Genomic DNA, 12673 nt, shown 5'->3' on the forward strand with positions numbered 1-12673 from the left:
CAGTCTAAAAGGGGGAGACAGAGAACAAAACCAAACATACTAACAAAATAAAATAAAAAGAATAGATATGTACAAGTAAAATAAATAGAGTAATAAATATGTACAAACATATATACATATCATTATCAATTGTAGTTATTGAGTGCTTACTGTGTGCAGAGCACTGTACTAAGCGCTTGGGAAGTACAAGTTAGCAACATATAGAGACGGTCCCTACCCAACAGTGGGCTCACAGTCTAAGAGGGGGAAACAGAGAACAAAACCAAACATACTAACAAAATAAAATAAATAGAATAGGTTTGGACACGTAAAATAAATAAATAAATAGAGTAATAAATATGTACAAACATACATATCATCATCATCATCAATCGTATTTATTGAGCGCTTACTATGTGTGGAGCACTGTACTAAGCGCTTGGGAAGTCCAAGTTGGCAACATATAGAGACAGTCCCTACCCAACAGTGGGCTCACAGTCTAAAAGGGGGAGACAGAGAACAAAACCAAACATACTAACAAAATAAAATAGAGTAATAAATACATACAAACATATATACATATAGGGAGAGAAGCAGCGTGGCTCAGTGGAAAGAGCACGGGCTTTGGAGTCAGAGGTCATGGGTTCATGTCTGCTGTGTGATCCTGGGCAAGTCACAACTTCTCTGTTAATTATATTATTAATTATAATTAATAATTAAGCCAACTATTATTATATACAGGTAATCAGGTTCTACAGCAATAAATTGCTGTAATCAGTACAGCAATAAAGAGACAATTTCTGCCCACAACGAGCTCACAGTCCAGTCGTACGTGCGTTCCCCAGTTTCATCCGCCAGAACCGCCGGAGATCCCCTCAGTCCAGCGTTCTGCACAGTGTGCGCTCCACGGAAAAAGGGATCGCTCCACTTCCGCGGGGTCCTCTTTGCTTCGATGGGAACGGGCCGGGGGGGGGGGGGGGGAAGCGGAGTGAGCCGGCACAGTAAATGGCCGCCGCAAGCAAGGATGCTAAACGAAAATGGGAGGGGGGCGGGCAACATTTCACCACAACCGGTTCGAGGAGGAGCGAGAAAAGCAGGCCTCTGGGGACGGGGCCGGCCTCCATTGCTTCGTCCTCCGTCGGGCCTAGCGTCTGAGGCGACCCTCCTCCATTGCTTCCTCCTCCGTCGGGCCTAGCGTCTGAGGAGAGCGGCCCCCATTGGTCCCTCCTCCGTCGGGCCTAGCGGCTGAGGCGCCCGGCCTCCATTGCTCCCTCCTCCGTCGGGCCTAGCGTCTGAGGCGATTCGGGGCGGGCGAAAAGCGCGGGAGTTGGGTGTGGTTTCGTGGCCCTCCGCCCCCGGGTGGTGGCCCAGGCTGGCTGGGGGGCGGGGGAATCATATGACACACACCACACACACACACCCCCCCCGACTACCCCTTTAAAAGGCTGAGCCCGTTGCCGCCGGGATCCCTCGCCCTGCCTGTCCCCTTGTGTCCCCGCCGCCATGTGCGCCGCAGCGGCCTCGAGCCCCGGGCTCCCAAAAACAGTGTACGGGTTTTCGGCCCGGCTGCTCGTTACCGGCGAGCCCCTGAGCCTGGCCGCCCTGCGGGGGAAAGTGCTGCTCATCGAGAACGTGGCGTCTCTCTGAGGCACGACGGTCCGGGACTACACCCAGATGAACGAGCTGCAAAGCCTCTACGGGCCCCGCGGGTTCGCCGTGCTCGGCTTCCCTTGCAACCAGTTTGGCCATCAGGTGAGGGGGGGGGGGGAGGGCGGGCTGGAGACTTTTTTTATAATAATAATGATGGTACTTGTTAAGCGCTTACTTTGTGCACTGTTCTAAGCGCTGGGGTAGATAGAGGGCTATCAGGTTGTCCCACGTGGGGCTCACCGTCTTAGTCCCCATTTTACAGATGAGGCACAGAGAAGTGAAGTGACTTGCCCAGAGTCACCCAGCTGTCACGTGGCAGAGCTGGGATTCGAACCCATGACCTCTGCCTCCCAAGCCCGGGCTCTTTCCTCTAAGCCACAGCTGCTTCTCTAGACTGTGAGCCCACTGTTGGGTAGGGGCCGTCTCTATATGTTGCCAACTTGCACTTCCCAAGCGCTTAGTACAGTGCTGTGCACGCAGTAAGCGCTCAATAAATACGATTGCATGATTTTAAGGCCCGTGCGCGCCCCGCCGCCGATCCCTAAACCAGGCCGCCCTTGTAGGTTGGCGAGCCACACGCCGAGCCCGCCCTCGCCCTTTCCTCCGGTTGCTCGCCCATAATCACACCAGGTAGTATAGGGTGGCTACTGAAGGCTGCGAGGCCCCCGAAGTGGCCTTTTCATTCTCTAACTGAATCTATAAACTGGGCCTCCCTCCGGAGGGCTGCCGATGGCCACGATTAATCAATCGATCGTATTTATTGAGCGCTTACTGTGTGCATAGCACTGTACTAAGCGCTTGGGAAATCCAAGTTGGCAACATATAGAGACAGTCCCTACCCAACAGTGGGCTCACAGTCTAAAAGACCGAGAGCAGTTTAAGCTCGACATCAGTGGTATTTAGTGAACGCTTACCGGGTGCAGAGCACCATACTAAGAGCTTGGGAGAGTACAGCAGAGTAGGGAGACGCGTTCCCTGCCCCAAAGGAGTTTACAGTCCAGAGGACTGTACCGCACAAGGGGCAGAAAGACTGATTCCTTAGCATTAACCCCACTCCCCAGAGGCAGGGCACCCTAAATTGACCTGTTCTTGGGCGGGGTGGGGGGTGATTTGCCCGGTCACCAGTTCAGCAAGGACTGCACAGGTCCTGGTCTCTATGCTCCACTGCTTTCCGGGATGTGCAGACCTAGGCACTTTCCCTTTTTTCCAGACCAGAGGGTAGCCGCCTTCCTCCGTATCCCAAGGACTCTGGCCCATACGGTCTGTTGCAAGAGGAAACATGTGACTCTGAAATACTTCTGCCCCAGTTGAGCCATGTTTTCCAGTGCTCCCAAAATGGTTAGGTCTGCATTATTGGAATGATCCAAAGAGAACTTTGTGAGCTCCTCCTGTGATTGTAGTGTTAGAGGCTGCAGGGTACAAAGAAGATACCTGCCCTCAAAGAGTTTGCAAGCGAAATGGGGTAATCGATGGTATTTATTGCGCAGTTACTGCCTGCCGAACACTGTACTGAGCGCTTGGGAGAGTACCGTAACAGAGTTGGTAGACACATTCCCTGCCCACGATGAGCTTACAATCTGGAGATCTAAGTAAAATAAACCTAAATACGGTGTCTAGTCACAGGGCTAAATAAAAATGACTAAAAGCAATGGGGCAGTCAATCGGCGATATTTGTTGAACGCTTATGGTGAGCAGACCCTTGTTCTAAGCACTTGGGGAGTACAGGCGAGTTGGTAGACTGAATTCCTGCCCTCGATGAGCTTCGTCTAGTGGAGGAGACTGACATTAAAATAATTCTAGGTAGGGGGAAGCAACAGAGTTTAAGGATAGGTACAAACCCATATTCCACCCTCACGGGTAGGGAAAAGGTGTGGAGGTAAAAGAATTCCGGGGCATTTGAGTTGAGGTCAGCTTTGTCGGGGACAGCATGGAGGAGAGCGTCGGAAGCAGATGGCGGAAAGGCCCATGGGAGGCAGTGGGAAGGTGCCTCAGTGCACCAGAGATTGGGCGGGCGGGGCATCTGCCTGAACAGAGCAGGGAGTGACAGTTGGCAAGAAGCGCAGGCAGTGAGACCTGAGGGGCTGACTCGGAGCAGAAGTTTGCCGCCAGACTAGACTGTGGGGTACACGGTCATTTTGGAGACATCCCAACTCCTGGATTCTGTTCTTCGCATTCTGCCGAGCCCCGACACCAAGAAAGTCACTTACCTTTTCCGCACCCCCGCATTACATTAGGAGTTAATAGAGTAGCCGTGAGGAGTGAGTAATAAACCATTCCGTTCTTCTTCAGGAAAATGCCAAGAACGAAGAGATTCTGAATTGCCTGAAGTATGTCCGGCCCGGGAACGGGTTTGAGCCTAACTTCACGCTGTTTGAAAAGTGTGAGGTGAATGGGGAGAAAGCACATCCACTCTTTGCTTTCCTGAGGGAATCGCTGCCCACTCCAAGTGACGACCCGACATCTCTGATGAATGACCCGAAGTTCATCATCTGGTCTCCGGTGTGCAGGAATGACATCTCCTGGAATTTTGAGAAGTTCCTTGTCGGGCCTGATGGCGTGCCACTGAAGAGATACAGCAGGCGCTTTGAAACCATCAATATTAAAGAAGATATTGCGATGCTTCTTGATCAGATGTCCAGGGAAGGTTAAGATGCTTTCAGAGCATTTCCAGTTGTTCTTTAGCCCTGGCTTCACAGCCTCTGATGGCTAGCCCTTTGAGCTGATTGCTTTCTCTGAGACAGATCAGCTGTTTGTCTGCTGGTAGGGTGCTGTTTGCCCATGGGGGAGATCTCATTTATGATGGTGCTTCTTCTAAACCTTTACAGAAGAGTACTTGATGGATACTGAGGAAACTCCATGTGCATTGGTAGCAGCATACCAGTCTAGCTACAGCTCTCAATCTGTCACTGTGACCAAAGGCTTTCTCTTAATAAAGCTGCAGAATGAAGCATGGCTGTGTACGTGTGTGTATGTGTGTGTCTCTATTTTATTTCATCTGAAACTAATTAGGGCTGCTTACTTCCTCTGCTGGACCAGCTGAGGGAGAAGCAAGTATTATTTATTTCCATCTTCTAGTTAAATATTTCCTCTTTCCACCCTTGCCCACTCTTTTTTTTTTTTTTTTTTTTTTGGTGGTGGTACTCATTGAACACCTACTATGTGCCAAGCACTATACTAAGCCATGGGGTAGACACAAGATAATCATCTTGGACTTTGACCCTGTCCCACATGGAGTTCACAATCTAAATTAGAGGGAGGAGGATTTTAATCCCCAGGGCACAAAGACCAGCCCAAAGTCACACAGCAGACAGATGACAGAGCTGGAATTAGAACCCAGGTTCTCTGACTCCCTAGGTCATGCTCTTTCCACCAGGCCATGCTACTTGTTTAGCATAGTTCTGCTTGAACTGTACCTTCTCCTATCCTCCTTTAGCCTTCCCCAAACATCATGGTTAACTGACTTAACAGTGGAAAGTAAATTCTTCTAACGGTGGCTGGTTTCTTCCCCCTCCTACTCGAAGAAACAATCAATGATAAAGATGACACTTCATAATCTGCCTGACCACCTTCTGCGTAGTGAACAGCAGCACCATCCCACTCAGCCGGTTCCCTTCAGATAACCTCAGCAGAAGCGAATCACCTATGTGACGTACTTAAATAAATTCCAGTATATGTAACATCTTCAGTGGAATTTACTGAACATCTACTGTGTGCAGAGCACTGTGCTAAGGACTCGGGAGCGTACCAGACAATAGAATTGGTAGATATGATTCTTCCCCACAAGGAGGTTTACCATTTAGAGGGGGAGACAGACTTTTACAGATTGGGAAAATGGCAGAGTACATACATAAATGCTGAGGATGGGATGGATAGCAAGTGCTTGCAGGTTACAGATCCAAGTAATAAGAAGAATCCATTCATTCATTCAATTGTATTTATTGAGCACTTACTGTGTGCAGAGCACTGTACTAAGTGCTTGGAAAGTACAAGTCTTGCATGTGTTAAATGCTTACTTTGTGCCAGGCACTGTACTAAGCGCTGGGGTGGATACAAGCGAAGCGGGTTGGACACAGTCCCTGAGCCACATGGGGCTCACAATCTCAATCCCCATTTTCCAAACGAGGTAACTGAGGCCCAGAGAAGTGAAGCGACTTGGCCCAAGGTTACACAGCAGACAAGTGGCGGAGCCGGGATTATAACCCAAGACCTGACTCCCGATCCCTTGGTCTAGTCCCTAGGTCATGCTGCTCATCAAGCCCACTGGGAGCTATGAACTTGCCAGTGGTAGTTACGGTGCAAACAATGGCCCCTGGAGTCCTGATCACCAGTCCCATGTTTTAAGTCGTGTTGCCAACACTTAAAACAAATCTTTTCCTGGTCTTGCTGATTCTACATTTCTATCTCTTCCATTTATACTGTGTGAATGAAATAGTTATCAAAATGAGGGGAAGCTTGCAAACACACTGAGAGATTCCGACCAATTTCATTTCCCCTGTGGGACAAACACAACTTCAACTGGCTAAAAAAAAAAAAAGTGGGAAATTTGCACATATCCTACAGGTTGCGTCCCTGCTCCCAGCTGGCCCCCAGGCCTGAGTCTGCACTCTGGAGGAGTTTCAGTCTGGGGGGAGTTAAGGAGGAGCCCAGCCACATGGGTGAGAGAAAACAGCAGAGTCCCAGCAAAGGGAAAACGATTGCTCTTGGATTGCCCTGATCTAACTTTAACCCATCTCCACAAGCATTTGGGGTGTGGGGGGGCATAATGGAACAGCACATGCCCATGGCCCAGCAGAAGAATAGGCAACTTATAATACTAGTACTTGCTAAGTGCTTACTATGTGCCAAGCACTGTTCTAAGCCCTGGGGTAGATACAAGTTAATCAGGTTGGACGCAGTCCCTGTCCCACGTGGTGCTCACACTCTTATCCCCATTTTACAGATGAGGTAACTGAAGCCCGGAGAAGTTAAGTGGCATTTGTTAAGTGCTTACTGTGTGCCAGGCACTGTACTAAGCGCTGGGGTAGATGCAAGCAAATCAGGTTTGCCACAGTCCCTGTCTCCCAGTCTCAATCCCCATTTTCTAGATGAGGGAACTGAAGCACAGAGAAGTGAAGTGACTTGTCCAAGGTCACACAGCAGACAAGTGGCAGAGCTGGGATTAGAACTCATGACCTTCTGACTCCCAGGCCCGTGCTCTATCCATTACACCATGCTGCTTCCAAGTGACTTGCCCAGGGTCACACAGCAGACAAGCGGCAGAGCTGGGATTAGAACTCAGGTCCTTCTGGCTCTGGTGCCTGTGCCACTACGTCACACTGCTTCTCTAAATTTGCTAGTTGTTCATTCATTCATTCAATCGTATTTACTGAGCGCTTACTATGTGCAGAGCACTGTACTAAGCGCTTGGAAAGTACAATTCGGCAGCAGAGACGATCCCTACCCAACAACAGGCTCACAGTCTAGAAGGGGGAGACAGACAACAAGATGAAACAAGTAGACAAGTGTCAATGCCATCAAAATAGATAAATAGAATTATAGGTATATACACATCATTAATAAAATAGAGTAATAAATCTGTACAAATATACACAAGTGCTGTGGGGAGGGGGTGGGGGAGGGCAGAGGGATGGGGGCGATGGGAAGGGGAGGACGAGGAGAGGAAAAGGGGGATGTTCGGTCTGGGAAGGCCTCCTGGAGGAGGTGAGCTCTCAGTAGGGCTTTGAAGAGGGGAAGAGAGCTAGTTTGGCGGATGAGCCAACTGTTGCCTGGGACAATTCCAGGAAGAGGCCAAAGGGGAAGTGTGTGGGTGGTTTGCTGGCTCTGGGGCAACAGCTTTTGCCTTTGGTCTAAAATGTACTGCTTCTCCCCTTTGGGATGGCGGGGATGCTCTGGAGTCCGGGACGTGAGAGAAACAATTCAGAGCCTAAAAGCCATAGGAGAAGATAAAAAGTTGTCTAATCCTTTCAGTGGGAAGCTTTTAATGCATCCCAGCTGTAGTCTTCAGGGATGAGGAAAGCTTCCTTTTGCCTTTTTAAAGATTTCTGCGGAGACAAGAATGGATCTCCTATTCTGAGTTCTCCAGAGAACTAAAGGAGCCAGGCTAACCCATCTTTAGGTTTGGAACCTTTCATGCTAGAACTTTCTCGTGGGTTGTTTTTTCTGGGATGAAATTCAATCTGATGAAGCAGGCCAGAGACCTCTTGCACAACTCCTCTCTCTATCACATGATTTCTTTTGTGCACTTTTTTAGTTTCAAGGAAACCTGGAGGAAGTGAGTCTTTTATCATCATCAACAGCTATTTGTTAAGACAAGATCCTCTGCCCACGGACGCTTCAGAGTCTGGGAGTGGAGAACAATTCACAGACAAATTATAATTCATAAAAAATGAATTCATGACTTGGAAGAGGACAATATAAAAGACTCGGTAGATAAGCAGCTTGGCTCGGTGGAAAGAGCATGGGCTTTGGAGTCAGAGGTCATGGGTTCAAATCCCAGCTCCGCCAACTGTCAGCTGTGTGACTTTGGGAATGTCACTTAATTCCTCTGTGCCTTAATTACCTCATCTGTAAAATGGGGATTAAAACAGTGAGCCCCCCATGGGACAACCTGACCACCTTGTAACCTCCCCAGTGCTTAGAACAGTGCTTTGCAAATAGTAAGCGCTTAACAAATACCATCGTTATTACTTAACTTCTCTGGGCCTCAGTTGCCTCATCTGTAAAATGGGGATTAAAACTGTGAGCCCCCCATGGGACAACCTGATCACCTTGTAACCTCCCCAGTGCTTAGAACAGTGCTTTGCACATAGTAAGCACTTAACAAATACCATCATTATTACTTAACTTCTCTGGGCCTCAGTTGCCTCATCTGTAAAATGGGGATTAAAACTGTGAGCCCCCCATGGGACAACCTGATCACCTTGTAACCTCCCCAGTGCTTAGAACAGTGCTTTGCACATAGTAAGCGCTTAACAAATACCATCATTATTACTTAACTTCTCTGGGCCTCAGTTGCCTCCTCTGTAAAATGGGGATTAAAACTGTGAGCCCCCCATGGGACAACCTGATCACCTTGTAACCTCCCCAGTGCTTAGAACAGTGCTTTGCACATAGTAAGCACTTAACAAATACCATCATTATTATTATTATTAATTGGTAGACATGTTCCCTGCCCACAAAGAGCTTACAGTCTAGAGGGACTAATAAATAATAGCAATTGTGGTATTTGTTAAGCACTTACTATGTGCCTGCTCCTCACTCTCCTCACTCTCAGCTTCAAGGCTTTCCATCACCTCGCCCCCTCCTACCTCACCTCCCTTCTCTCCTTCTACAGCCCAGCCCGGACCCTCTGCTCCTCTGCCGCTAACCTCCTGATTGTACCTCGTTCTCCCCTGTACCGCCATCAACCCCCGGCCCACATCATCCCCCGGGCCTGGAATGCCCTCCCTCCACACACCCGCCAAGCTCGCTCTCTTCCTCCCTCTAAAGCCCTACTGAGAGCTCACCTCCTCCAGGAGGCCTTCCCAGACTGAGCCCCCTTTTTCATCTCCTCCCCCCATCCCCCCAGCCCTACTTCCTTCCCCTCCCCACAGCACTTGTATATATTTGTACAGATTTATTATTCTATCTATTTTACTTGTACGTATTTACTATTCTATTTATTTTGTTAATGATGTGCATATAGCTATAATTCTATTTGTTCTGACTATTTTGACACCTGTCTACATGTTTTGTTTTGTTGTCTGTCTCCCCCTCCTAGACTGTGAGCCCGTTGTTGGGTAGGGACCGTCTCTATATGTTTCCGACTTGTACTTCCCAAGCGCTTAGTACGGTGTTCTGCACACAGTAAGCACTTCATAAATACGATTGAATGAATGAATGAATATGTGCCAGGCACTGTACTAAGCGCTGGGGTGGATACAAGTAAATCAGGTTGAACAGAGTCCCTGTCTCACGTGGGGCTCACGGTTTCAGTCCCCATTTTACAGATGAGGTAACTGAAGCTCAGAGAAGTGAAGCGACTTGCCCAAGGTCACACAGACAAGTGGCAGAGCCGGGATTAGAACTCATGACCTTCTGACTCACAGGCCTAGGCTCTATCCACTGTGCCATGCTGCTCCAATGCCACGTTACCCAATTTAACCTGATTTCGCAGCCCCGATTCTTTTTCTCTTTTTTCAATTAGGGCTAACCCCCAAAATAAAATACTTAATTTTTTCAATGTTGTAGCTTTTCCGCACACTTTCACTGTGAAAATGGGCTTAAATCGATGTACTAACCCATCCTCATGCAGTCACAGTGGTCTTAAATCAATTTAGCATGCATGTTTGATGAATCATCAGTATCTCCATTGATGTCAATAGACTCCGTGCGAACTTTGGAATGAGCAATCTGGGAGGTTTAATCATTTTTAAATACATCAGTGCATCATAAGCAGTCATTATTTTGTTTGTTTGCTTTTTCTAAAGAATTTCCCTTCTCCCCACTTGGTAAACATTCTGAAGTTTTCTTGGGTAATCGGCACCTGCAGTAAGTTTCTGTTAGTCTCCAGAGAAGCAGTGTGGCTCAGTGGAAAGAGCACGGGCTTTGGAGTCAGAGGTCATGAAATCAAATTCCGCCTCTGCCAACTGTCAGCTGTGTGACTTTGGGCAAGTCACTTCACTTCTCTGTGCCTCAGTTACCTCATCTGTAAAATGAGGATTAAAACTGTGAGCCCCCCGTGGGACAACCTGATCACCTTGTAACCTCCCCAGCGCTTAGAACAGTGCTTGGCACATAGTAAGCGCTTAACAAATACCATCATTATTATTAATGTGTGAGTGTCATCAGTCTTTATGCTCCGATGTAGAGCCTTCCCCTCAAAACTAAAATCTGGGTATTGTTAAGTTTTGGATTGATGATGATGATGGTATTTTTTAAGCGCTTACTATGTGCCAAGCACTATTCTAAGCGCTGGGGTAGATACAAGATAATCAGGTTGTTCCACGTGGGGCTCCCAGTCTTAATCCCCATTTTACAGATGAGGTAACTGAGGTACAGAGAAGTCAAGTGACTTGCCCAAAGGCACACAGCTGACACGTGGCGGAGCCAGGATTAGAACCCACGACCTCTGACTCCCAAGCCCATGCTCTTTCCACTAAATCACGCTGCTTCTGATCTGATGGAGTCTGATCCCAGTAGCTGAGATGATGGAGCTCAGAAGCTTGCTGTGCAGGTAGCCCTGTACGGTGATTGCCAAACTAAAATCCCCAATTTTTGGAATTTTAAACACAGTTTTTACCCAAATAAAAACATTCTATAATTACCTCCTGAGTTAGATATTTTTAACCTGAAAATTCCACTCCCTATCTACAGCAATTCTGTGCTTGTGTTTGTGAGTTTGTGTGCCTCTGGTTCAATTTTTTTTCTGCTTTTCTCTGAATGTTTTGAGTTTGCGCATCCATCGATGGTTTGTTGTTTGTATTGATGGTGTGTTGTTTGCATATCTCCCTGCAAGTATGCCTGCATCTTTCTGTAAATCTGTGTACCTTGTGAGTCTATGTGTCTCATAAATGTGAATGTGCTTTACCCCCCGCCCCGCTCAGTTTATGTCTCTTAAATCTGACTAGGGGAAACAGTAAATGTTCCCTTCTCCTCCCCCATCTATCTAGTTGTTTCCAACTCTTTGCACTAGAAGAACAATTTGCAAATGTAGAGGTAACTGAAGCTCCTCTTTTTTTAAAAAAAAATGGTGCTTGTTAAGTGCTATGTGTCAAGACCTGTTCTAAGTGGTGGGGTAGATAAAAATCAATCAGGCTGGACACAGCCCCTGTCCCAAATGGGGCTCACCGTGTAAGTAGGAGGGAGAACAGGTATTGAATCCCCATTTTACAGTTGAGGAAACAGGCACAGAGCAGTTAAGTGACTTGCCCAAGGTCACACAGCAGACAAGTAGCAGTGCTGGGTTTAGAACCCAGATCCTCTGATTCCCAGGCTCGGGCTCTTTCTGCTAGGTCGTGCTGCTTCCCGGCTCTTATTAACTGTAGTGGAGAACAAGTGGTTTCTACCTGAGCCCCACGTGGGACAATCTGAACACCTTATCCTCCCCAGCGCTTAGAACAGTGCTTTGCACATAGTAAGTGCTTAACAAATGCCATTTTTGTATTATTATTACTTGATATGAAAACCTGATTTTCTTTCATAGGATCTGGGCAGATAGAAACAGGGTTGTGCAAGGGAATTCCCATGTTACTCAAGAAGGGAAGAGTGGGTTAAGTAAACTGTATAAATTTGAATTAGGCAAGGTTCAACTTCTGTATAAAGCCAAATGGTCCCTCCCTAGCCAGCTGTGGAATGTCCGTTGCCTGCTAGTGGTAGGTGATTCAGACCCTAAATGGTTCCTCCCATGACACTCTCAGACACTTCATTCATTCATTCATTCAATAGTCTTTATTAAGTGCTTACTGTGTGCAGAGCACTGTCCTGAGCGCTTGGGAAAGTACAATACAACAAAAAACCATGACATTCTCTGCCCACCCTGAGTTCAGTCTAGAGCAGGGGAGACAGACATCAATACAAATAAATAAAATTGGAGATATATACATAAGTGCTGCAGGGCTGGGGATGGGAGAGAGCAAAGGGAGCAAGACAGGGCGATGCAGAAGGGATAGGGAGATGAGGAAAAGCAGGGCTTAGTCTGGGAAGGCCTCTTGGAGGAGATGTGCCTTCAATAAGGCTTTGAAGGTGGGGAGAGTAATTGTCTGTCGGATTTGAGGAGGGAGGGTGTGCCAGGCCAGAGGCGGGACGTGGGCCAGGGGTCGGCTGTGAGACGGGCGAGATGGAGGCATGGTGAGAAGGTTAGCATTAGAGGAGGGAATTGTGCGGGCTGGGTTGTAGAAGGAGGGAAACGAGGTGAGATAGGAGGGGGCAAGGTTACAGAGTGCTTTAAAAGCCAATAGTGAGGAGTTTTTGTTTCAAACGGACACCTGTTGGCTTTCCTCTATTCCGCAGTCAATCAATCAATCGATCAGTGGTATTTATTGAGTGCATATGTGTGCAGGGCACT

The 12673-nt window shown here is 47.8% G+C and overlaps 1 protein-coding gene across 1 annotated transcript; it reads left to right on the plus strand.

Moving 5' to 3' along the window:
* Positions 1–1439: 1439 nt before the first annotated feature.
* GPX1 (glutathione peroxidase 1) lies at positions 1440–4577 on the plus strand. Its single transcript, XM_038740584.1, has 2 exons — positions 1440–1731; positions 3919–4577. The coding sequence occupies exons 1-2, from the start codon at positions 1483–1485 to the stop codon at positions 4276–4278; spliced, it is 609 nt and encodes a 202-aa protein (XP_038596512.1). The 5' UTR covers positions 1440–1482; the 3' UTR covers positions 4279–4577.
* Positions 4578–12673: the final 8096 nt, after the last annotated feature.

The sequence above is a fragment of the Tachyglossus aculeatus genome, chromosome X1 (genome assembly GCF_015852505.1).
Source record: "Tachyglossus aculeatus isolate mTacAcu1 chromosome X1, mTacAcu1.pri, whole genome shotgun sequence".
In the NCBI taxonomy this organism is placed as follows: Eukaryota; Metazoa; Chordata; class Mammalia; order Monotremata; family Tachyglossidae; genus Tachyglossus; species Tachyglossus aculeatus.